This window comes from Strix aluco, chromosome 5, assembly GCF_031877795.1.
Source record: "Strix aluco isolate bStrAlu1 chromosome 5, bStrAlu1.hap1, whole genome shotgun sequence".
Taxonomy (NCBI): Eukaryota; Metazoa; Chordata; class Aves; order Strigiformes; family Strigidae; genus Strix; species Strix aluco.
The window spans coordinates 47,670,012-47,697,707 of NC_133935.1; the positions used below are offsets into that span (position 1 = coordinate 47,670,012).

The following is a 27,696-nucleotide window of genomic DNA, read 5'->3' on the forward strand; positions in this document are numbered from 1 at the left end:
GACTCAGAAGAGAAGGCATAAAGTTGCAACACTCCCTGAAATACCAGTAAAACCTCTCGAAGCTGGGGAGGCAGAGTCTGTGCTTTTGAACATGCTGCAGTGCTCTAAGGAAACTGCGTAATTGGAAAACCGGCAACAGTCTTTTCCACTCATCCCAGGAGAAGTTTTTGATAGACTGGCACGGTAAATCCATGTATTAACAAAAAGCAAAGGTGCAGTAACAAATCACAGTACAAGCAATCCTCATTTTATAAGCAGAGAGTTTACTGAATCACTGCCCTACGCCAGTCCACTGTCACAATTAATTACTGTGGGCTGCAAGGCCTCCTTAATAACTATCCTTGGCCAGCCCAGAGACAGACCCCCAACACCCTCCCTGACAGGCATTCCCCTGGGGAAGGCACCAGGCAAGTACAGTGCTTCTCATGTTGCTATTCCCTGGAGCGGGCTGTGTCCCCCCTAATTGCCAGGCCAATTACTCCGTAATGGCAGTTGCACTGCAAGGAGTGATGCAGAAAAGCCACTGAGCCTCCCATGACACTTTTGCTGAGGAGGGGTATGAGGTTCTTGTGTACATGATCAGCGGCAGAAGTCCTAATGTATCTACTAATGAGGGGAAGTCCTATCTTCAGAAAGGGGAGCAGCCTCGTGGGGATGGAAGGATCTCAGAACTTTTGCAAGCCCTGAAATTGTGTGGGCAGAAACACATCGAAGAGACAGGGACAAATGGCCACAGAAGTTTTAAAATTCTTATTTCAAGGAGAAAACGTACTATTTCTTTGCAGTCATATCCATTTCAAATTTATTTTTGAGGAGCAAAAAAAGGGCAGGACTTCATTCCAAAAGTAACAGAATCCACATTAATTTTCTGAACATTTAAAAAAAGAAAATTAACTTCTTGCATCTATTTACTGAAAACTGATTTAATAGCTAAGTCTTGTTTTCAAACATCACCGTTTCCAACAGCAATACTGCGTTTAAACTCAATGTTCTTTTAATCACATAAATGCAAAGGGACTCCCAAAAGCTTTTGTGGCTCTGAAAGCATTTGCTTAACCTGACTTGCAAAAAAACCCAAAAAAAGATAGTAGGCATCAGCACAAAACTGTAAGTTCTATTCATGTCAAGCTGACAGACATCAAAGAAGAAAAGTAGCTCAGGGAATTTTAAATATCTATTAATTTTGCTACTACTAAAAATATATCCAATTTGAAGAGGTTTTTCACAGCCCCAAACAAGATCTTTTCCAAGTATAGCTGAGCATCTCCTTGTAGCTCCCTGATTTTCAGCAGTGATGGCATGTAAAATGAATCTATCATAACCACAGAGTAGTCAACTGACTCATCATTGAGTTACCTGCCAGAAGTCTATAAACACAAAGCAAATCACATGAACATGTATTCAGCAAGGTGGAAAAAAAGTTATACTGAGCAAGTACCTGGGAGCAGAGTTCACAGCTCTTCACTGTACCAAAGTCCAAGGAGTTTACAGTGGCTGTGGTCTAGGAGTGACTTACTGAATGTGAAGATCATTCTGAAATGCTCACTATGCAAGATTTTTGTGCTCGTATGAGCCCTAAATTCATTGCAAATGTATAATATTGATCTGTTCATAAACTAATTTGTTCATTCAAAGTTGAAAAATTAATCCTATAAAGGTGTTTACATTCTAGAAATATAAAATGTCTCGTTAAACTATAATTTTAGCCAGTTTTATATACGTAAACTATATAATTGTAACAATTACAACCTACTGATTCAAGGGAGGGAAAAAAAACCTTTAGAAAAAGTAAAATCTTTCATGGGGAAAAAAGGATAATCTGGGTGTACACACTCTTTCCAATATGTCTTGAAAAAGCTCTGAGTTCAAACTGTTTTATCTAGCACTATTAGTAGACACCATCTTATTAACACCACAGTGACAATCTATAGAAAGTTCTCTATAATGTACAGAAAATACAAAGCTTACAGATGCTAACTGAAGCAAGGTTATCTTGTCAAAACTAACGTTTTGTCTGATGCAAAAGCAAAATCCCAAGCCAAGCTTGAACCTAACAGACTGAGGGAGTGGGGGGGTGTTCAAAGTGTGCCTGAAACAGCACCATCATGTTGATGTTCTGTTGACCTTGCACTTCAACAACTTCAGCCACAGCTGGCATCAAACTAAAACAACCAAAATTAAGAGACATAAGGCCCTTCTCTGTAAACTTTTCTTTGGCTTCAACAATGCTCTCAGGTTTTGAGTATTTGCTTTAACTTTCCAAAATCATCAACAAATTAAAAAAGCCTTTAGAATAACTACAGAAGGCCTGCCAGCTCTAGAAGTTGCTAACAGAATTTGTTGCATGCTGTACCATGTAAGCTTGGTTTCAACAGAGAAAGAGACACAACTGCAAAATCATGTGTCCTCTGGAGTCGATTTTTTCTCTGGCAAGTAAATGATTAACAGTAATTTTACAGCAACAAATCCTACTTTCATTTGCATGTGCACAACCCTATTGACCTTTAGGAGACTGTATACATGGAAATGAAGGTAGAGTTTAGCCCACAGACCTAAATCCATTTAAAGCAATGGCAAATCTCCCTTTGGCCTTCTGTAGTATCAGAGTTGGACCTATAAATATATAATTAAGCTATACTTACAAAATCATTATGGTAGATCACCCAAAAATATCTCAATTAAAAATTTATGGGACCATATTCCATCCAGCAATTTGATGTCATTTGATAGAAAGATGATGACAGGCACAAGAACCACTTCCAAAGCTGTAGCATTAAGTAATTAAGCCCTAGGCACAGTTAGCTCTTTATGGATACCTGCCATATTTTGTCTTACTTTCATACTTTTATCTGTGCATACAAAGAAAATACTCAGGAACACGCTGGGTGAGAGAATTAGACTAAACACATGTGGAATGCTCAGTCCCTGAACCAGTATTTAAAACAATTCAGATTAGTGCATAGTTGTAAATATTAAGTTCGGATCTTTTCAGCTCTGTACAGACGTGAATTTTAAGACCATCGTAAGATGGTATTTGGGTTATGCATAGTAGCTACACATATGAATGTGCCTTCTGGAAGCAAAATTATTTACTGAAATATTCCAGACAATAGAAAGATAAGTGCATGCTTTGAGAACTTTCTTCATTACACCTAATTGGTTTGGTTTCTGCCTGAAAGCAGAATGTCCTGGCTTTCTTCTCCTGATGGGCCCACCAACCCCCGAAAGAAGGGCCACGTGTGCAGGCTCACAGCAATGACTGCACTGCACAGGGCAGCAGGGTGCACAGATCCCTGAGCGAGGAGAACCCGGAGCTGGCCCACCCCAACAGTACTGCAGGTCCCAGCCAGATAACCAGACAGCTGCATTCAGGGAGCTGCTCCCAAGAGAACCCCACCTGCAGTCACCAAAGCTTCTTTTGCACAGCACTTCTCAGCTGCTCTGGCTCCAGGGAAAGCATGGATAAAGCCCACTCCTCCACATGTGCGCCCACAGCACAGACATTCCCTCGGTCCTAAATGAGACCTAGACATGGCTGAAATGAGTTGCCACATGCTGAACTCCTTCACTTCCCCATACACCTGTGTGCCGCTGCCAAAGGATCTCCACATCTTGTACAAATGACTCAATTATCACTCTGTGCTACAGAATCTTACAGATTTAAGTATGTAAACAAACACAACAGAAAAGGCAATGAGCATTATAAAATTTACTTCGTTAGTATGCTTCAACACCTATATATTCCTCTGAGAATACTTCTTAATGTAGTATGGGATGTACTATGGTACACAAATAAAGCTTTAGCAGCATGAGACCCCTGCAGTTTTGGACTGTACATGAACACATTTTACAAGTGAGTTTCACATGTGCTACAACTGAAGAAAAATACATGTAGCCGTGTCAGTATGAATAATACCTACACAGAGGCTAGGATTATCTCTTCCCTTCAACACAACGGTGAAAGCACAGGGGCAGTCATGAACAGCAGTAGCAATATATCCCCAACCTTTCCTCTGTTTTTTTTCCCCACTTTCTTTATTTAAACCTGTATTCCCATAATTTATGTGCTTTGTTTGTAGTTGTTACCCAAAACGCCTGTCCTATTGTTGCTCACTGGAAGCTTATGCTGGGTCCTTTCTTTTTGTCCCAGTTACTTATGTTCTATAAAAGACACTTTATGCCTTTTTGCTAATACATTTCCTACTCTAGGTCAAAAGAGAAAACAAATATGAAAAAAAACCCGACCAAAATTCATAGATTCCCTCCACCTATTCCTCAACCTATCTCAACTGGATCCAACACCAAAATAGTAGATGCTTGCCACTTGTGTGAACTCCTAAATTCCACAAATTCTCCCTCAGCTCTTCTTTTTGAGGCTCACTTTCATTACTGTGGTAGCAGAGCACATGTTCAGAGTATGAGCTATTGAACTACCAGCAAAGATTACTATTGCAGAATCTGCAATTTCTTAATGAAAATGAAGTTGCTTCTGAAAATATACAAACGTAATTAGCAAGCCAGCGCTGTGTGAAATTTGCAGCATTCTCTTGTTAACCTATATGTCAAAATGTATTACTTGTGTGCATGTAAATTTGCATTTTCAGTTCAGTAACCTCACCGATTATGATCTAACCACTTTTGGAAGCATAACGCTACAAGAAATAAAAACAAATCCAGTGTCTGGCTGTAATTTGTTATTTTATTAGAGGCTTTTTCTTTAGCGTTTCTAACTGCTTAGGGCTTGATCTTCATAAACCGCATCCTGTCTAAAAGGAGCAATATTATTTCTACAGCAAAATTTCTAATTCCTTCCCTGCTCCCAATTAAGTCAAATTAGTTCTCTTGCATCTAGCTTCTCATTACAGGGTTGGGCCCAAGCATACAAACATACACGCATGTTATAGAACAACACTATTTCTAGTTACCTGTGAGTGCAAAATTTGGTCTGTTAGGGCAACTTGAGATCATCTCAAGAAGCAGATCACTGACCTGACCAACTGGGCACCCTCAGAGAAAGGGGCAAACCCTTCTTCACATTCTTAACTTTGACACAGTACAAAGCACAAAATATTTCATTTCCAGATGTAACACATCCTGTGTTGACCTACTTACCCCAGAAACTAGTTAAATCAGGAGCTTTGTATTTAAAAATGTTTTGCAAACCAGTATTTTATATGACATCCTACAAATAAAATAAAAAAAACACCACAATTCCAACATCAGTAGTCCAGCTCCCCACCTTCACTGCAGTGGCTGACTCACAATTTCTCCACCTAAATTACTTCTCCCATGCCCTCACACAATTTACAGGAGCGGAATCACCCCTCTGTATCTTCTGCTGATCAGAAACTGCAGGGTTTCATAACCTTGAATAACAATGCTGGCTGATAAAGATAGATCGACTGAATCCTACTTCCCTCTGCTTGCAGCCCATTTCTCTTGTTCCTAAGCAGCAAACCATGTCAGCTCTACAACATCAGGTCCACTCTTCCTGCCCACTTCTATAGCAAGCACATCCAAAATTAGCTTAACTCCACAGTGCTGCTCTTAACCAAAACTCAGATTAGGGTTCAAAATGTTTGTTTACCCCACTCCCCAGCCTGGTGATTGAGATATCCTCTCTCTTTTCCAGTTCTAGCTAGAAAGGTAGAAAGGGTTCAGGGAAGGAATAACATGCTCAAAGTTACAGAGCATCTTCCACCTGACGAATAACTAAACAAACAATTGCTTTTCAATCCAAAAAAGGAGACAACTAAGGGAGAAAACTAACAGTTTGTAAAGTCACAATGGCATAGAGAAAGCATACAGGGATGATTTGATCATTCTCTCTTCATATACAAAAAAGCTAGTAGGAATCAGGTTAAAATCAACGGAAGAACATAGTTGACCGGACAGTGAATAGTTGAGCCATAGAGCTCATTGCCAGAGTTACTGCAGGTACTAAAAATTTATATGTCTTCAAAGATAAACAGCTGTCTCTGGACAGAAATCCATTCAGGATAATTAAATACACAGAAACCACATTTGGCTCAAGAGTTCCCCAAGTTTCTGAGTGGTCAGAAACTTGGAAAACATTTTAAAACAATCAGGTATGTTCATCCTGTTCTTACATCCCTCCTAAGCAGCTACTTATGACCACACTTGGGCACAAGGCACCAGCCATGCAGCCTGATCAGCACAACACTTACAGATCCAAACCTGGAAACAGACTTCAAACTCAGAACAAAGGTCTCAACAAACTGTCATAATTCCTGCAGAAAACACTGAGCATTTGCTCCCATTTCAGCAACAGAACTCTTCAAATTCTCCCTGTAGTAACTTCTCCAGAGTGCTAGTTTATTTTTATGTAATACAGAGGCATTTGGTTTTGAGCTACAAAGCTAGTTAGGCATTGCTGCTGAGATTTTGTTCTTGTGCCATGAATCTCTGATGTGATGACCGTGAAAATGCACTGCAGGGCAACACTGCAGTATTCTAAAATATTAACTATTGATCCCTGGAATCTACAAGGTCTTTTCCCTTTTAGTCCTGTTCTGTGATATATGTACTATCTTTTCTCCTCACCTATTTGGTTACGCATACTGTAGGAAGGGCTTGACATCAGTGCTTCAGCTACTTTATCAAAAAGTATTGCTGAAAGAAGCCCTTAAAAAATGGAGACTATTACCTGTTATTAATTCCTTTAGAACAGTACGTAGAGCAAACCCACAAATTAGGACATGCTTTCAGAGCAGCAGTCTAAGAGCCCAGCAACACCTCTCCACTCAAAGGAAAGTAATCCATCACTAAGTTATCCTTCTTTTCTGATTCAAACAGACCTGTATGACTTTGTAATGCTTAAGCAAGCCACAAGGTTTCATCAGCTTTCTCTTCTACTTCTTGTATTAGTTTCAGGTTTTGCACTTGGGCAATTTCCAGATACATCCACATACGGGTGTTTGCCTGGTCACAGTCAGGAACAGAAACACAGCCCAGGCCATCTACTGATGAACAATGCGGATCATGGTATTTCCAGTGTCATGATGTGCGGCAGGACAATGTCTGGCTGTAGTGATCCATCATAACTGACTTCAGGTTTAGAGTCCTAGCTTTCACCCTGAGAATTGGTTCATATTCCCTAAGTGACACACATCCCAAATCATATAATTTCATATGTTGTCCATCAAAATCTGCTCAAGCAGTTTTTAAATCATATTCACTCCCAGCTCTTCATGCTGCAGCTCCTTTATTCATTAACTACAGGTGTAACTGGAAGTGACTCTTTTGCAAGAAACTACATTATGTCACCACTGGACTTAGGATACTCATCGTGTTCACTCTTGGCATTTGTCACACAATCATGGCATGTGATTAGGATATAGGGAAAAGACTGAGCAGAGATTTGAATATTAAACTTCAATGTGCTCAGTGACTGCCATAGCTCTTAGGCTGTAATACCAGGTTTCACTTGGCCAATACATAATTTTTTTATATATCAGAATAGATTCAGCAGGAGAGCTGATCACAGACTTACAACAGTGGTCAGTTCACTGTCTATCATTTTGCAACTGTAAATGAGAAACATGCAAGCAGTCTTGATTTTTCAGATGCACAGTAGGAATGCTCAAAACCTTAAATATTTTCATACTTTTCTTCTCGGCTCCATTTGTTCATTAATGGAAAAAGACAGTAATCCAGTTCACAAACTGTACTTACGGCCTAGCACTATCAAATAGGCCCTCTGGGAAGTCTAATCTGTTGTTTGTGAAGATGAGAGACTGCAACAGTCTGCTCTATCTAGTGAGACCACAAAAACTGTATCTACCCTAAGTTACCAAATGCAACTCAGTCTTTATCTGCAATGCTCCTGTTTCCTTCCATTCTGGTTATCTCCTTGGCAAACATAACATGTAATTGTCCTGAATTACGTGCCAGTTGTTCAGTGTGGGAGAAGAACTAGAATGAAGCCAACAAGACCAGATAACATAGATCGTGAGAGGAAGCTGGCAAGTAAGCTCACATGAATTACTGCTGACTTCTCCCAGAGAGGCGGTTCTGAACGTTATTTTTATCCCAGGGTATATATGTAAAATATTTTTTGTGATACATATACAGATAAAATAAAGTCAGCTTTAGAAGTAAACCACTGGCCTCAGTCATCATCCAGGCAAGGTAAAACATTTAGATTTGTAACAAGCCTGAAATACATTTACAAGACCTCATCACACACAATTCCTTCAAAATCGGAAGCAAGTCACTATTGTGGTTTTCTGCATAAAGGCTAGCAAAACCAAGAGAAATTTCTTGATTTCTACTGTCCCACACTGTTAAAATACCAGAACAAATATCAAGAAAGATTGAAAGGTGACAATTTTATATTCTAGAGAAGGTTTATACATAACTTTCAGTAAGAAACCACTGGAAAAAAAAAATAGTGACTAATTAGTCTCTAATGGCCAAATTCTTGAGTGAATAAATTTGATGATAAACTGCATACCAACCATACACACTCTGCTAGCCTCCTCTTTTCTGAACCACCATCAGTTAACATGCCCCCCTGAATTTTGTATACACAAACACATCATATACATACTGTATCTCAAAGGGGCAACCTGAGCTGCTCTGAAACAACTCAGCAGGAGCTGGGAATCATTTCTGCCATTAAAGCAAGAGAGACAGGATCTTGCTTATCAACTTGCAGCTTTACAAAGACAGCTGCTCTCTGGCTCCCAAGTCCACAAATTACAAGGTAATACTGAAATGTAAATCGAGGTATGTATTTTGTACAATTTTCCTGACAAAACCTTACATTATGTGCTGTTACATGTGTTGTAAATGATATATTATATAAATTAGTTGAAACACCTCACGTCAAATCTTCCCTACAGCCTATAGCTTGATAGGTAAGCAGAAAAGACAGCTTTTATTTTTGTCCTATGTGAAAGTACAAAGACCAGGCAGGCTTGAAAAGGCACAAGACATTAGTGACGATGATGATAATAATTATCACCCAGACATGCATGGCCAATATTGTATTTCCTCAACTAGTAACCACATTATACCACACTACAAGCAAAAAAAGTGGACTGTGCAAATATTTTGTTTTGGTAATGCATCTCTCAGTCACTTGGTTTTTGTATCTTCCCTCTTCCTCATTCTCTTAAAACATTGTAAAAGAAACTGCATCTCTCAAAAAAACACTGCAAAGACATTTGCTTGGCTCTTTCAATATTCCACTTCTCATGGTAAGAATGCTTAAGTTAAAAAAGAAGCAGAAACAATTCCTTTCTCCTTGTACCCATCTGACTATCAGACTCAAAACAAGAGGATGAGGGGAGCAGGAAGCTCACATCCTTCCTTTTCAACCCTCTTACCCTGCAGCTGTCCTTTCCCCTCCAGCTGGCCAGCACCAGGGTGTCTGAAATGCTCTCCCACTCAATCCCTGCCCTCAGTGGGGTTGCACAGATGTGGCAAACACTTCTAGTCTGCCCAGGGACCAGGCTCCAGCTTGCTCTACATCCACTGTGTCAGCTTTGCAGCTGCACATTTCCTTTGCAGCTCAGGACTGATGGGGCACAAAGAGCAGATCTATCAAGGCTGATACATGGTGGCTTCTGAAAGCAGAATGGAGCGAAAAATTATGAAATCACCTGTAATAATTCTTCCTTTTCTGGTCTGAATTCCTAAGAGGCATTCTCCTCTCTTCCTAAAGCCATTGTCCTCCCTGCAATGGCTCAGCTGTTAATGTCACTATCTTTTCAAACAGGTCATGCTAATGGCAAGCTTGCTTTGGGCATATTGCTTCAAGCTCATTAACATGCATGTTCTCTCTCCATTCATTTATTTCTCTATTTACTTTGAAGTTGCCTCGCTGCAACCTGCGCTGTTTTCTGTGTTAAGACTCTTGGCTGGCATTTCTCAGCTCGCTGCGTCTGGTTTTTTATCTAGGATGGAAATGACCGAATGTTGCAAAAGTCAGTTAATAGCACCTCAGGTGATGTTTGGTGCCCAGATGAATTAATCTCCTGGCCTCCTCACCCTCACTGCTGAGAGATGTTTTTTCTACTTGCTCTCAAGTTCACTGTTTGCATTGCAAATTTTAGGGCAAGTAACATCTCTGTATTTCTCAGACACCAGCCCCAGGAAGTACAGCCCCTCATTGTGCTTCTACAAAAAAAACCCCACCACCTGGTTTACCTTAAGTCTCCCCAAATGTCTCTTCTGCCTGAAAGAGCTATTTCCAGAATGGGAGGAGAAATCAACTTTGACTCATATCAAATTCTCAGTGTGATAAGGGAAAGTGATTCAGCTGTCTTATTTTTGGCTTTGTGATTCAGGAGCAGTTCATTGTTTGGATGACACAGCCAGTCACAACTGGGAACTTCTGTGAGGGGGAGGAGTAAAAGCATTTATATAATATTCAGAGGTCCCTTTATATTAATAACCCTTCCCAAACAGATCAGTCCCAACACTGTCCTCTACAATAGGCCCATGTCATCCAAGGCTATTTTGGGGTGAAAGACTTGAACATACTGTTTTCCTCAAAGTGCCTACGGGGACAGCCAGTTAGATAGTTTCTCTTGAGGCCGCAGGTCATGACAAGGTAGGTCTGCTTCCTACTAAGTCCCTTCCTAGCAAATGTGCAAATAGACACATAACTGTCATGATTCCTCCATACAAACAACACTTTCTTCTCAGCAGACATCCATTAGAAAACCAAGGAACACACCCGGAAGCATGTGAGAGGAACAGGCCATGAGCAAGACATCAAGCCTGTCTAAGTAAGTAGTTAGGTCACTTTGATTAAACAGATTTAGTGGCCTCTTCTGGAGGGCTACAGGATTAAAATCAAACAAATGGGTACAAATGCCTTTTTCAGCAGATGGGACTCTAAGCCACTACTAAGCCAGTGCATCAAAACTATTACAGTTTAATTGAACCTGGTTTGAATCCACCTTCAACACTGTGCCCAAGTTATTTCCAACCCTTTAAATTCTCACTGCACTTCTCGTGTAGAAAAGCAGTAGTATGCTGGGTAAGTTTTAAAGTAACCAATTCTGATGGATTTCACAGAATTTTTCACGAGATAAAATATTTAAATATGGAGTTGGTTTTTAATACAAAATAGTTCAGTAAGTTATTTGCAGCATAAGTTCTAACAGGAGCCACAAAAGGAAGCATACATGTAGTAAGTTAAAACAACTGAACAGAGTAAGTGGTATAGACCAGGGGTCAGTAACCTATGTCATACTGCAAAGGGCTGCATACAAGTTATTTGAAAGTGGCAATACAGCAGGGCTGACAGGTGGGCAGGAGCCGAGAGTCCTGGCAACTTGACAGGTCCCTTCAGTGCAAACTGAGGGTCCCTCACACAAGGGCCAAGAAGGCTCCATCGGGTGGTCAGTAGCATCTAACACCTTTTAACATGCAGCCTCTTCCAGCTCACAGTATCTACTGGCATGTGCCTCATTTGATGCAACATAGAATCCATCTCACAGCCACCGGCTGACACACTTAACCTTGGTCTAGATCTACAGCTGCACAGTCTTGGCTTAGTAACTACATATTCTCCAACAGAAGCAGAAGCAAGGATGCAAGGTAATCTTAAAATCCATCACACGCTACAATACAGTGAACAGCTGCAAAACAGTACAGTGAGTACAGAAATAGCAGTGCTAAGAGCCAAAGTGGCCACCTGTGGAGGAGCTAACAGTGTAGAGCTGAGAGCACACACCAAAGTGTTTTCTTTCTTTTTTTTTTTCAAAATTACCTTGCTTGTTTTCAGCACCTTAAAGTAGACAAAATCCATCTCAGCTAGCTCTGAAAACTGGTGGTTATTGCACATAAAAAGTAAAACTGACTACTTGAAGACTAGTGTGTTCAGCTTTACTGTTATTAAAAACAATGGAAAAATACCTAAAGCTCTGTGATTGTCACATCATAGTCATCTGCAATCTGCAAATGCAGTTAGCTCTAATAAGACAATGCACGTTGCTTCATCAACCAAACAGGAGGACAGATGAGAGAGCACGCCACAAAAAGATTTTTGACTCACGGTGGCTAATTTCTGAACATCTTCATCAGATGCTCCCAGTGAAGCAAGTCCTATCTCTTGTGAAAACTGTGCAAACTTGGGATCAGCAAGTAGAGGCACGTGTCCCAAGAGTTCATGGCACGTATCCCTAAGGGAATGGAAATGAAAAGAGGGTCATTACTGAAATTAATGCCATAATCATTCCATAATTAATTTAACATAAGACATTTTACATAGGTCTGACCTCTACTTTAAAAGTCTTACCATGAAACATGTTTTTCACAGTGTAGTGGTTCTTCCCTATGTATGGTTCTGCAGAAACATACACATTTGTTTCTATCAAATGGGCTATATGTCATTTAAACCCACCTGTTCCATGATTTCCCCATCATTTTCAGATTGAGTGGGAGGACCTGATCATTGCTGTCTTCCAGGCTTAGTAGCATGAAGATTGAACTGCCCAAAGGAAAGCCAGATGTCTCACATGTACAGTTTTCAGCATTTCTCTCCACATGAATCAAGTCCAAACTCTAACACATTCCCTCTTCACCTTCTCCATTCCCCTTTACACACCTGGGTACAGCTCCACAACCAAAGATTTTGTCACTTGCCACCAGAAATTCAGAGGTTTCTGTGTGCTTAATTTATCATTTAGTCCTGAGTTCCTACTGCAACTACCGGGTACTTTTATTACACGGTCCACCTTTCACTTAGCAGATTTCAGAAAAAGCAGAGAACCCAAATAGTTTCAGAAAGAACTGCTGTCCACACCTGTAAGTGCATTATTAGTCACGACAAAGTGGAGATACAAGTGTACAAAAAACTGCTAACCAACCTAACAAAAGTGCACATGCATCATCTACAAAAGCTCTCAAACAATTCTGAGAGTTTTGGTGCATTTGTTCACAGAAAATAATGGACTTGGTAGTAAAGTTCACTTTAAAAATCGGATCTGACATTTCCTTTGCTTTTGTTTCTTCAAAGACATTTCTCTCTTTTTTTTTTTTCCCTCAGCTGTAAACAAATGTTTTAAAGGCAGGGAGAAAACATCAAGTTTTCTGCTTTCTATCCAAAATCATCCAATTTGTCTTTTATAAACTATTTTTGTTTGAAAAGACACAGAACCTGACACTTCAGTTAAATCATGAACAGAAAAACAACCCTCTATAGAATTTCAAGTCTTCTTACTCAGTACTCTTCACCAAGAAGTCTGCACCAACTGTGGATAGTAGATAGTAGTAAATAGTAGTTTCTGAACACATGCAAATGAAGATTAGCATTTCTGGCATTCCTAGTTTGCCTCACCAAAAGCTTATCAAATATAGTTCCAGTATTGGAGGGCTACATACAAGCCTCTCTTCTCAGCCCAGATGGCCTCACTGACAGATGCTTAGCAACATTTGCTCATGTTATATTCACACATTTTGGTGAGACAACCACCACTCTGAAGTTGTGCATGACAAGTCTGAGCCAATTTCATATATGAGTAATTCATTCAACAGTACAGAGGAAGTACCAAATCTCATTTCTCTTCCTTCCTAGATATATGTATTTTCCAAACAAGCAGGGGAGGTGAACAGATACTCTTGTGCTTGACATGATAAAACAAACATGGTCCATGGACACTGACTAGAGATTCACTTGTAGCAATATAGGCAAGTTTACTGTGCGCCAGTATGTTTAGTCAACATCCATGAAACATGTTTGATAAGTACAGCTGACCAGGAACAGTATCAGACTGTAAGGAAAATTGTTTGCATTTGTCTTCCACTGCCTGGTAAAGCTTGTCCTTCCTCCTGAAAGTAAGATCTTTCCTCCTTTGTTTCTACATCATTGTATGTCCCTTCACAGCCTGGCAAATTCCCAGTTTCTTCAAAAGCAGCTGGAAGGAAGGCTTCTCCTTTATGACCTCCACACCCCTCTGATGATGCTCTTGAGTCTCAAAAGATGATCAAAGCTCCCTACCACAAGACCCATAGCTTAGATAGTACTCCCTTCCTCACTGGAGCTCAGACTTCAAAAACTGGCTGGCTCTGCACAATATCCATCTCTTTATTGAGGAGATGGTTTGCATTACTTGAGGGGATAATCAACGAAGGTTAATGACCATTCTTTAATTAATTCCATTCCCGTCACAACAATTTCTTCTGTCATCTCCTGCAAGATTTAGCTCGCTAACAATATAAAGGACAGCAGGGAAATGGAGTTTGCAGTCTGATAGATACACCCGGAGAATTCCCAGTACCAAACAATTCACTGGAGGAACCTCACTCCTCCAACCATCACTTTCCAACACAGAAATGGGCCCCAAAGCCCGTTCTCTGGAATTTCAGAGCTCTAACTCCAATTCTTATTTTCACTGGAGAAATCAACACAGATTGTAGAGCACTTTACCTATGCTGCACTGCATCAATCCAGATACTATTTGAACTACTGATGTGGAGTTAAATGTAAGAGCAAAGATACAGTCAAACTGGCTACAAGTTCCTGGCTTCAGGTAAGCATGCTTGTCTCCAGGCAGGCTTCTACAGCAACATCACTACTACTGCTATCTCAGCAAGTGTCTACATCTCTGTTTTCCTGTGCTGATGCCACAACCCCCAGAAACAAATAAGCAAAGACGCGTTATTCCTAGTTCTACACTTGGACACAGGCTCTTTGTGTCACTTTCACCCTTGCAGACAAAATGAGAACAGACAAAGCCTAGGCCCATTAACTTGTCTCTCTTGGCAAGGGGAGGAGGATGAGGAGGCAGAAGCTATTTCTCTCATGCCTTTAACTTGTAGGTTCTTCCATTAAAACTATGCAAAGTAATATTTTAAACATGCAGTTATAAAGAGGGGAGCTTGAAACAAAAAGCACATGAACAAAAAAAAAAAGAACAAAAAAAGAAATCTTCCAGATAGAACCATGAACGAGCATTTGGGATTGTCACTGGCGTCTCTCATACTTCCCTGCCAGTCTGGCCCTTTATAGATAGTCTAAACAATATAATTCTTCGCTTAACTACCAAGGCTTGATACTTTTGTTTTATTCAGAAAATAATTACGTTCCTTTAATTTATTCACACACATTGCTCAGAGAAAATAAGATTTTTGTAATGCACTTTTCACAGCAAAAGATTTTTCTTGGAGTAAATTAGTTAGCAGAGCAGAGGAAATCTATATAGCTCTGTAAATGTAGTAGAAACGTAATGAAACACAGGAGGAAATGTTTTAAAATGCATACAGTAGTGATACAGATCACACCAAATGAACTCTGTAATTTGTATCTAGCTCTATAGCCTGGGTGTTAAATCTGATGGAAAGCCCACTGAAGTCAAAGGGAGTCTTTTTACCAGGTTTATATCATTGAAATGCAACATTCACCAAGCCAGGGACCTGCAGCAAACGTCATTATGGCCCCCATATATCAACCAGCAGATATCAGGGCACTGCAGCTACTGTGGAAAATGAAGAGCTGTCCCCACTCAAGTCAATTTAGTTTTGCTGTTGATTTCAAAAAGGCCAGGATTTCACCCTGCATTTCTGATAACACTTACTATATGCTCTATCTTATGAAAAAAAGTAAACACATTTAAAAAGGGATTTTCAAAATTTTCCTATGGAGTTCCTGATAGTCAGTACACATAACTTATGTGAACAATGAGGTCTGCAAGAAGAGAGTAACATCATTAGAAAATGACAACTTAATTCCTCTGTTAGTCATATTTAGAAGTGTTAAGACCATGATCTGGATTAAGTTCAGCCCAAACAAGGAATAAAAATCTTCATTCTAACTGAACTATTATTACAAAACAGTGACTTTCCAGACACCATGACCAGAAAGGTTACAGAAAGAGTAGCTGCTGTTACTACTAAGGATCAGCTATGATACACTGCACAATTCTGAATCTAAGCAGCATCCTGAAAACTACAGGGGGTCTCAAATTAATGAACCAGAGAACATCAGCAAAATCAGACACGCACTTAATTGTTGCCTGGAAGGTGTTCCTTCCTTTGTTCCTGTTGGAGTTAGGTACCTAAATCCCCTATCAATAGATGAAAATGTTCTTCTAGTTTGTATTAAGTTAATAAATGTCATCATTCTTTTGCTGAATATTGGTCGGTACTGCAATCTGAGACACTGGCTTCCCCCAGGAGAGGAAGTCATTGGTGCAAAACTTGGTACTTCCTAATTGTAATTTCTTTTTTGAAATATCTACAGATATTTTCAGATAGACCAGAAAAGGTCCAGCATCATATATCCAAGCCCTTCTTTCAGGATTTTACATTGTAGCATTTGCCTACAAATTTAAGAGATTAAAGTTCTAATTACAGAGGTTACAGAAGTGAGTGAATCCCTTCAGGGATTACCACCTCTCTCCCAAAAGAAACACGTACACAGAACTAGCCTCATAGCATTCCAGCAAGTACTGTGCCCAGTTCACATGCCGAGGAAAAAAGTAGGTAAGTGTGTAACAGCACCACCTGGTGACTCCTGCCAGAATAACGTTAGAGCATTTTTAGATACAGCTTAATATGTGGCTCCATTAATCCTTTTATATCCAAAAATATTACTCCATGATTTTGGCAGTCTATTCATGAGATCAAAGTTAGGCATGGGTCCAAATGTTTACAGGACTGGATCTGAATATATATGTATGAACCCCTTCTGTAAATTTTGGCCAAAAAAATACACTCAAATAGTCCAAGCTGACTAAACAACAGCTACAATTCCATGTTAACCGCCTGATGACTGATTCACTGTGAAAATGTTATTCCTGTGGTTACAAGATCAGCAGATGCCTTTGGTAAAACTACCTTCATATTATCTAACTGACATGTATTGTTCTGTTATTACTGCACAGAGCACACCATATATAATACAAGACAAGAACTACAATCGCTTCCATCTTTTCTTCCCCTGCTTTTCATCAAGAGACTGAATGCCAAAATATTTCATCCAAACTCGCAATATTCTGTTTTGGAAAAGCTGCAATGCTGTCCCATGAAAGTCATAATTAAAGTGTCTCTTATTTCTATCATGTTCCCTACAACAGGCTTCATATCTAATACCCTCTCTGTGTGCGAGAATAGTGTTTCATGACTTGCTTGCATTGTGTTATAGGAGAGAAGCATAGTTCAGCTGTGGAGTCTGGCCCAAAAAAAATAAATGGGGATACGAGAAGACCAAATTATAATTTTAAAAGCAATTTTTTTTCAGCGGATTCAGGGCTTTTTTCCCAACTTCTTTCTTAGTTGTCCAACAGAAAGTAAACTTTTTGACACTTTTTCAAAACGTTTAGTTGAAAACTCCATTTTCCACTGAAATATAATCCAGATAGATAGAATTTTTTGACCCACCATATAAATAACCCAGTTATTTAAGACCCTTGTCAAAAGTCTAAAAGAGGCCTTTGAATTAAATTCTGGCTTACCGGTGTGAAGGGTTTTGTCATCAACAGTGTACGTAGATTTTTTACATTTGTAGGAATGTTCCTCTTTTCAATCTTGGCAAATTCAATTGGGTCTTTTAAGAATCTATTGAGTATATTTTTTCAGCACTAAAGCAAATGTAGCAACTTACGGTTCTGGTGTGTAGAGAGGATCTGAGCCATGTCGTATGTACTGAGTACAGTGAAAAACTCTATATGCTAAGCCAGCTAAAAAATCTCGGGGAGACAGGTATCCAGCAACTGGTCTCACTGTGAAGCCAGACCTTTCTGAAGTGAAGGAGATAATAAAAGACCTTATTATAGATATATCACTGTATCAGTTTCTAAGGACAGGTAATGATCTGTTAATTATTCTACCAGAAGCATGACATGAGAAACCTTGGCTGAAGAACACCACACATCACTGTCACCTCTTAGATACAAGAACTATTTTGCTTTGTCTGCATATGTTTAATGAAAACAACTTGAGGTATTTCAAAATTGGTTTGAATACGTCTGTCTAGAAAAGATGGTAAGGTACCATAAGTGATGTTCTCAAATCACAGAGTATCTGATATTTATGTCTGGTACTAAACAGGAAAGAAGTTTCCAAAACAGAAGATGACTTCTCTAAAATATATTAAAAACTAACAGAACAGAATAGGATTAAATCGAATCTGTCCTTATTTTTACAGATAAAATACTGTTTGTGACAGTAAAATACTGACTTCCACAGCTGAGGTCCTCATTTAAATATCTAACAAAGTGTTCCTTTTTCAGATTAGTCCCAGTGGGGAATAATTTCAGAGTCAATGATTTTGAAAAGCACATTTCTCTCCCAAATTCATTCTTCACTCTTTCCAAGTGCTTACAGGAGAACGTTCCAAATTTTTCTTCACAGACACTACTACTATTGCTGTATTTTAGTCTGAAAACGTATTTCTGAAATAAGTGTGAGGTTTTGAGTTTCTAGTTAGGGAGAAAGAACCTGTACACTTTGGCATCATTCCTTAGAGACCATAATACAGTATATGAAAGACACAACCAAATTCAAAGAATGGTCAGTCAGTTATTAATAAATGCAGGTCTTCACAAACGAGTTACAAATAAAGCAGGGACTGAGGGAAGTAAGTCTTTCATTACAAATTTTGTATTTCTCTTAGCTAAGTATTTTCCATACATATTTTGGACAAACGATTTGCTAATTTTTCTTGTAACACTTAACAGCACATAACATTTTTTTCCAAACACACATCTTTATAGTATTTTAGTTCCTGAGCTCCTGGAGCTCCTGAGCAAGACAATTAAGGAACAAGTATATGTACCTGAAGAGAACCTTGAGGAGAAATTAAAATCTTAAATTAACTCTTTGGTGGCTTTTCCTCCAGCAGGTATATGTCTGCCACCTCTTCCATATGGGATACATTTCCAATACAGATGAAAAATAAGGGTATTTTCAAAACTAAATATGTAATATACTTATCACTTAAAAAACAACATGAAAGAGAAGTACCAGATCACCTATGGAGTCCCATTGATTTTTTTTTAACATATAATGACTAGTTTCATGAGTTCTTGAGCACTCAGGAAAGCCTCATACTCATCAGGCTGTACAACAATGTGCCAAACCTGCTCTCCTCAAATTCAGTTATCTTGGCATATTCCCTCTTTTACCTGCCTGGATATTGGGGGGATGCCCATTGCGGTTATAAGAACTCCCACTCTGGAGCCATGAGAAGAGTAGAGGTAACTCTGCTCTTTCTTTTCATTGTACTGAAGGACTTTTCTCCCTGTGCAAGATAACATCATGTGATACATGTTCAGCTGTTTAATGCCTCTCAACTTCATACTTGCAAATACATACATAAAACCCTCCTGACTCAACAAACTCTCTGCCATGGAGAATGTCAAAAACAGAATAATACTTCAGGCTAAACCAAAGTCCACAAACAACGTTGGGAGTCTTTTCATTCAATGTGCTTTGTATTTCATACTAACAAAAAAGAGTGTTTTCATGAAACCATAACTATTGACAAACCAAATACGAATCTTACCTTTAAGAAAAATAGAAACATCTTCCAACTGAGGCACATTATCCTCTCTGTATCCACAGTACTTGGTCAGCAGAGGAAAGTTTTTTAAATATTCACGACAAGCATGGGTGGGATAGAGTTTACTGAGTTCCCTAAATACCACTCCCCATGTTTTAATTTCTTCAGCTGTGTACTCCACTCTGGGAATGGGTTGACCACTATAAAAAATAAAATAATACAAAACACATTTGAATACAATCAGATTCTAGACAGACTGTGAATGGCAAAATTTCTGTGAAAAGTATTATTTAAATAAAGGCAAACAGAGACTATTAAGACTATTTTTAAATGACAGCTAGATGCTTTTTCTTAGAATTACATCTTGATGTCACATTGTACATATTAATTTCTTTAGACCTGTATTTCTCATTAAACAATGAGATTATTTCTTAGTCTTTGTACATTTTATAGGACAAATATGGATCTCTTATATGCCATGCTCCTATACCAGAGTAATATTTCTCCATTTACTGCCACTGATGCCTTTGCAAGTGGTTAGCTGAAGATCCTGATTCAGTCTAACTTGCAGATTCAGTAAGTCCACCAGCAGACTGCATGCTCTATGCATTCTTTAAAATACATAATGTTCACACAGCATAATTACCTAGCATTTTACAAAGCAAAGATTAGGCAATTACACAGATGTCTAGAAATGTGTGGATCCAATTAAAATATGTATATTTATTGTTTAGACTGTTGCTTACATGTGCAGATATGTTTGGAATCCTAAATTCATGCAGGACATCATCATGAGGAAGCTCACCTCAGAGCCAACAGCCTAGCCTAGATGAAACTAAGCCTCTAAAAATAAATCTCTCCTTTTTTCTTCTTCTGCACTGTTCCCCTGCCTCCTCCCCCTCACACAGATGTACAGAAATCGCAAAGCAGGAGCCTTCCAGGGTACCTGCTAATCTGTCTCTGACATCCAAGATTTGCCTTGAGTGGTTACAGCTAATTCAAAACTGACTAACAGTGTCAAGCATGTGAAGGGCTCCTTCCAATTTGCACTACCTTGTATTTAGCTGTAAAGAACTTCCCATGCCATGGTCACAGGCCATCATCTCACATCATTAATTCCCCCTAGAAACTTTATAATCTTTCTCTGGATTTAACGTTCACAATCTAGAGTATGTAATCCGTGCAATCTGCCTTCTCCTCGGGTATCCTCTTTTTCCGCACTGTAACAAAGTACAGATTGGCAAAGGGATTCACAGAATCCTCCTCCACCCCATTGGTCTCTATCTCCCACTCCCCTGCCACAGGGCTAGCAATGTGGGCACTCCCAGCCCAGGACTGCAGCCTCCCTAGTATTGCAGACAGCAGCTGAATGGGCGTATTTGACATGGGGAATCCCACTGAAGCAGGAGAAATGCAGTGCTGAGCTTTTGCTGGGGGTTGACTCTCCATCTCGGTTGCTGCCCAGTTCATAATCCTGTCTCCACCGTACGAGGTAACAATGAATGGGCCCTCCTGTCACATGCAATTGATCCTATGCAGTCCCTACACGCACAAGAGACGATCATCTGCCCTACATTCATTGTGGCTGTCCCCTCATCTTTATTGAAAAGTTACCATTTAATCCCCTTGCCTTTCACTATATCAAAGGATTTTGATCCACGGCAGTTATCTGTCAGTCAAAGGCTACTTTGTATGAGGTACTCATACTTGTTAAGGACTCACTGAATACCCAATACATCCACTAGTTCCCCTTCAGACACTCTTTTGCAGACACGACAAGAATTACAACAGATTTAGTGAAGCATTTCTCATCAACTGGGTCTGTGCCCATTCTGCAGTGGGAGTCAGTCCTTCAGGTCTAGTATCCGTCTTACACCTTTACACTCTTATCAGCCTTAAGCTGGCTGCCAGCTCATGGAAAGCACAACACAGCTATTCTGAATTGTACCATACATGACAGATACAAGCAGGCTGCTACTTCATCCACGTGGGGTTGCCAGAATACTGTGCAGTAGCCTCGTCCCTTTTCCTTAGACCTGACCTCTATTACGGATACTGCCAGTACAGGTCAGCACTGGCCCAGCAAAGAGGAAGAAATGTGTGCACCAGTGGGAAAACTCAGGTTTCGATTTAGCCTGTCACTAGAGAGGTATAAACACAATCAAAGATCTGAAGCTTGGTCACTGCTCGCTAAAAGGTTTATAACTTATTGTTTCAATTAATTCATTAGTACTGAAGTAAGGTTCACTGAACATTAATTCCTTAATAGGATTTATGTCTGGGAAAGCTGATCTTATTTCCAGCTGATCATGATATTGCTTTCTTTATCAAGAGGATCAAGGCAGTCAGACTTGAGGGAGGACCTACGCCTTTCTCACTCGGCTCTGCAAATTTCATTTTTCTCACCTTCTTATTTCAACAAGCAAGACCCACCTTGAGCTCAAACATTTCAATGAATCATGGAAATGGCCAGCCTGCATAGCTAGTTTTCTTGTGGCTGAGTAAGATGACTCTACAAGCTAACCTATTCTGAATTCTTATTTCCCCTTACTAAAATAGGGTCTTTCCATTTTGCAATGGTCATGAGCTATCAACTCATATTATGAATTCACACTTAAACATTGTATTTTTCCTACAGATTTAATTTTCTCAACACTTTTTCAATCCCTAATCAGTCTCAAAGGACCAATTAGCAAGATTAACACATTTTCACTATCTTTAGGATAGAAGCTAAGTGAAGGAGGGAGGAATTTTTTTTTTTGGTCCATTTATTTCATACAGCTGATCTTCACTGCTGTGCTCTATTAACATGTCTTTCCCTTTAACACCCATTCATAAAGGAAATGCTGATCTGGGATTCTCAACTCAACAATTTTTTTACAGAGCCAGTTTCTCGAAGACAATTGTTTGCAACCAAATGTCTTAGTCATTTTTTTTAAGAAAACAAGTGTGGGTTGGGTTTTTTTTGCACCAGAAAACATAAAGCAAAAAAGGCATCAAGCCTCAGTAAGCGATTAGGAAGGTCACTTATCTGAAAGACACTGAGAGGTTCAAGACAATGCTCTGAATTTATCCCTAAGGGAAGCAGTCCTTACAACAGAGCTGTTCCTTTTGTATAAATAAGTAAATAGTCATTAGACCACAGAAGAGAGTGTGATGAGACTGCAATGTAGTGTCAAGACACCTGTATTAATTCTGAGCTCCCCAGCATGGGTAGCAACAATAGCTTAGCTGTAGCAGCATGGAGTCCTCCCTGAGCTGATGAGCCTTTCCTTAGCATGGCTTAGGCTGAGCTGCAGGACGCTGAGAGTGAATGTCTCCTTGGGTTGTCCCTACAGGCACACCTGGAGACAGACTGACTGCACAGCCCAGTGGATATGGCACATCCCTGGGGTTAACATAACCACTGCAAGAGACCTGAGGAGTATGAATGAGACTTTGTCACATCTTAGGTAACTGCCCTAAGCACTGGCCTCCCAGTCATTTCGTAGTCCCTGGCTAAAAATACTTGAAGCATCTTGTCTTCCCTCTGCTTTTAATAGTAGGAAGAGTTTGAAATCTTTTAAAGGTTTGACAAGATCACTGGGATGAAGAAGTACTTCTGAGAATTTTGCCAAAATACAAGACTGGCTTGCAAATAACCTTTGGGTCGTTTGATTTTTGTAATGTGCCTGCAGAAATGGTTCTTGAGCCTTCAAAACCTAAAGAATGAAAAATTTTTTCCTTTCCCTGTTTTTCTGGGAATATGCAGGATTACTCTACGTGATTTTTGTGAAAAGATGTTTCTCACTGGTTTCAGGATGAAAAAAAAAACCCCTTTGTAGCAGAAGACCAACCACCGCTTAGTGAGCCAGCTGCATGATCTTTCCAGCACTTAGGCAGCTAAGAGGGGAAAGAGGGGAATATTTCCAGCAACTTATCAGCTGTGAAATGCATGGCACTACTGCTACTGTCATGGGTAAATGGAGAACGATCCAACTTACTGAAAGCACTTTAGGAGCACACAGAGTCTGCCTTCATCCACAGGTACCTGCCTGACATTTCACACTGCAATAAATGCTAGGCAAGAAGCACTAACTCTACCACAACCATTAGACTGAAAAAAGAGATAATAAATCAATCAGCTATAAACAAACAAACAAAAAAATTGTCTCAATTTACATCTGAAAGCTGGCTAAATTTAGGACTTACCTGGTCAGCCTAGGAAGCTTCTCTACCAATGAGCACCCTGCCCCTAGCAGGCATCAGCTCAGTGTGCTGGATGAATGACATGAGCACCCAGCTAAAAAAATGCCATGACAGGCAGGAAAAAAGGGAACCAACACAAGCACTTACACATTTATTAGATTGGTAGTAGCTTAACGACAGGACTGAGACAAAATTAAAGGAGAAATATAATCAGGATTACATGGTCACAAAGCAGAGCTCATCGTCCTGTCACCCCAGACTTCTGCAGCCTGTATACTAGCCTTGTACTAAAAAAAACCAAAACAACAAACAAAACTGAAAACCTTCAAAAACCCATTTTTGAATTGCTTCCTGACAGGATGTGCCTTCTACAAAGGGAGAAAAAAATTGTTGTGTTTTAGATTCTTTAAACAGCATAGGTAGAAATCTCAAAGGAGAAAAATTAAAAACCTGTAGTGTGGTAAAATGGAAAAGAACATGAAATTATTATGTTCTTTCCCTTGAGAATGAGGGCTTAGGCCTGTTGCAAATAAAACCTAGAGTATGATCAGAATTATTTTAATGCTTCTGTGACAAGAAAAATGGAACACAGTAGGTATTTGTAGGTAGCACAGAAAGTTTCCTAACTTCTAGGGATGGTAGCAAATTGAAAATACTGACTTGATGGGGGGGGGGGGGGGGGGGATCAAAATTAGAAATCACATGCAGTGTATTTGTGCAGTCACCAGCTCCAATAACTACAGAGAAATCGACTAACTGAATTCTGAGAGATTTAGAGCTGCGTTGGTAAAATTGGTAAATGGCATTTTGCAGCATCCAGTATAGTAAGCACATGAAAAGAAAATAGTAATTTTGCTTTTTAGTGAGCTCATCCAGTTATGTGGGGATGCTAGATACATGAGATTCAGCAGTGCATCAGTTTGTCATTAAGACATGCAAGCATTTGTAAAACGCTTAAGTTTAAGCAGCTATGAATAAAATACTGGAGATAGCGCTTACCTTTCAAATGCTTTACTTGCCTGTATCTGTACCTAAAATGTAACGGTATTTCAAGCATCAGGTTTGTCATTTATAGCCTACACTAAACTAGTCAAAGTTTAAAGGATTACTTTGTCTACTGTTAAACTTCATCCTACAGAACTAAGAGCATGAATTCTAACTAGTCAGCAGCATGGGGAAGAATTATGCCAGTACTTACTATTTGTAGCTCATGGCAACATCCACAAAATACTTTCTTCTCTGTCGATAGACATTGTCCTTAAATCCCTTAAGCAAGGAAGAGGAGAGTAATTTACAGTAAGGACAGAAAATCAGCTGTAAGAATTATAAAATAAATCATTAAAGCGTTTATTTAGTACCTACTTATATTGCATTTTGATTAACACTATCTACTGGACTGCAAGAGAAGATAACGATTTCTTCACTTTTTTCCCCACCAAAGTCCCACAGGAGTTTTTTCGAGACAGGATTGTACATAGGTACAGTCATTCATCCAAGATGATGAAAAAGGGAAACTTTTTCCTTGTCATTTCATCTCACTCAGGTTTTCCTTAATCTGAATGGAAATCTACACGCAGGTACAAAGCAGAGTAATTTACCTATCTTTAATACATCTTTTTTTCACTAGAAGAATCAAGTGCTCAGAATTCATACACAACTCAGTTTGAAGATGCTACTTCAGCAGCTGCCATCTTAACCAACACATTAGGGACTGAACCATCAGACTCCAGCAGCAAATATGCATATTGCTGCTCCAATCTGAGTTACAGAGGAAGGGGTCTACCTCATGGGCTACAGTTGGCTCACACCTTTTCCATATTAAGCACAACAGAGCTGTATAACACATACACACCAGCCAGTTACAGCCCTTTGAGCTATTCAAAACTAGAACAAGATCTCTTCTATACCTATAAAAGATGTAGACACTTCACGTTTTGGACCACAAAAAGAGTTATCTATTTTCAAGGCAGAACTGCCAACCTCTTGAAGATGAAAAAGGGTAAAGAGTTATCTAAGTTCCCCAGTTAGTAGCCCAGAAAGTGCATCTAAGTTTCCCCTAGTCAGAGTGAAGGGTAAAATGCATTTTCTCCTTAATGCTCACATACACAAATGCAAATCCCTGAAGGGAATGAAAAGATAACATCGTGTGATTTGAAGTATTTGTATGAGCTTCCAGAAAACTCAGAAGGCATTTTACTGCCCCATAACCAAAGCTGTGCTGCTGGGGCGGAGTAAGGGAGGATGTCAGAGGACTGCAGAAAACCTTCAAGCCTCCACTCCTACACTGAAAAGCTTTCTGACTGGCAAAAAGTTACTGTAATCTGGGGGAGCCTCCTTGTCTGCTTAATATCTTTTGACATAAGCACTGAATTACTCAGCCACAGGCCATTCAAGAGCTGAAAAGTGACGGAAGACAGCACAGGGGATTTAAAAGCCTGTCACGTGTAGTGAAACTGAGACTGAAAACATTAGCCAATATAGAATGGGTTAGGACTATGCTGCTGAAGTGGTGCTATACTGGTTCTGTAATAGGGTAATTCTCTTTGGTCCTCTGGCACCTACACGCCACCGCTAAGGAGCAGGGCAGGCACCAGAAGTGGCCTTTGAAAGGCCAGTCACAGATTTTACAGGTTTTTTCCTCCATTTCTAATACCTAGCATGCTGCATAGGCTAACAAATGGTGTGTAAATTATGTTTATAAGAGTTCTCCCAAGTGTAAAATATATATTCATATAATGCAAATGTCTTTTTTCATTGTCTGTAAAACTGAAAGCACATTTTCAGCAGAGCACTCAAGTATTTAATGAAGGCACCAGCTCAGAACATAAAACAGTATCAAATGGCCCATCACAGTCATCAACTCAAGGCTAGAATGAGCTGCCACTACAGCCTCTGTTTGAATCAAATTACTGTTAGTGGTTGAAGGTAATCAACAGACTTTTCCATTCTGAGAAAATGTGAGGTTTGTCATCAAGAAGTACATGGCAGAACCCAGGATCCAGGAACGTGCTCCCCAACTGTGGGCCCACAGTGTGGTAAGGGCTCACACATGGTAGAGGTGGCTGGAAACCAAGCAAGCTGATGACTGGCATCGTGGCTGATACACGGGCAGATGACACCAGAGACAGGGAAGTGGGGCTGCCAGGGGACATCGTGATGATGTCCATTTGCTTGTGTGCACAGGCATGAGGGTCTGTGCCTGAGCTCCCACTGTGGCACAGCCGCTGTACGAGCTGTGGAGCAGACAGCATAGAAGGCAGCAGTCTCAGTGACATTTCTGCACTGGCGTAGAGCCCCAAACCCAGGGCCACCAGGAGTACCTGCCTTTCCTCAGCCAAGGCAGTCACCAGGGAGGAGTCTACACAGGCACTGTAGTACCACAGTATACAGATGCATCACTAGAAAGTCCCTTAGACAAAACTGATCTTTCTGCAGTCACTTACAAATTCTTCAGGGCCATTTTTCACCACACTGGACAATACCAACAAAAATGTGTGTGACAAAAAACAAAGGAGACTATCACCTACAGCTAGAGTTCAATCTGATTCTATTACAAGACAGTCTTATGGTAAGAAATCTTAGTTCATTACCTACTTTCTTTCAGCTGGAAGTTTCCTACAATACCAGTTTAATACAGCCTATTTTAGGAATTAATACAACTAGCTACCACCAGGGTCTTTCAGCCAAGTGATCCAAAGGTAGAAACTTGGATTTATAACAAGTCAAAATGTTGTGACACAAATGCTTGCAATCATCTGCCATCTAAACACTCAGAGAGGTTAAGCATTTATGGACATCAGCCAAAAGAAATAAAACAGTAATAAATCTATTTTTCTGCCTTTTGCATTGAGCATTTGGCACTACAGCTTGTCTGAAATGCAGGCTTGTCTTCTGTCACCAAAGTCAGGAAACAATGTGAGACACCTTCCCATCTGCTGCATTCATGCAGAAACAGGAACATGTTGCTCTGTTTTATTTTGTAATTACCTTCTCAGTGCCCAAGGATGTCTTCTTTCATAATTCTTTCT

At 39.8% G+C, this 27,696-nt stretch overlaps 1 protein-coding gene across 1 annotated transcript in view; it reads right to left on the reverse strand.

The window, feature by feature from the left end:
• Positions 1 to 27,696, reverse strand: part of TPH2 (tryptophan hydroxylase 2) — a 52,680-nt gene that overhangs the window by 15,812 nt on the left and 9,172 nt on the right. Inside the window, exons 6-10 of the mRNA XM_074825896.1 lie at positions 24,867 to 24,934; positions 19,484 to 19,680; positions 17,582 to 17,717; positions 12,383 to 12,469; positions 12,035 to 12,161 (exon numbers count right to left, since the gene is read on the reverse strand). Coding sequence (XP_074681997.1) covers positions 12,035 to 12,161; positions 12,383 to 12,469; positions 17,582 to 17,717; positions 19,484 to 19,680; positions 24,867 to 24,934 — 615 coding nt within the window. The remainder of the gene's footprint in view (positions 1 to 12,034; positions 12,162 to 12,382; positions 12,470 to 17,581; positions 17,718 to 19,483; positions 19,681 to 24,866; positions 24,935 to 27,696) is intronic.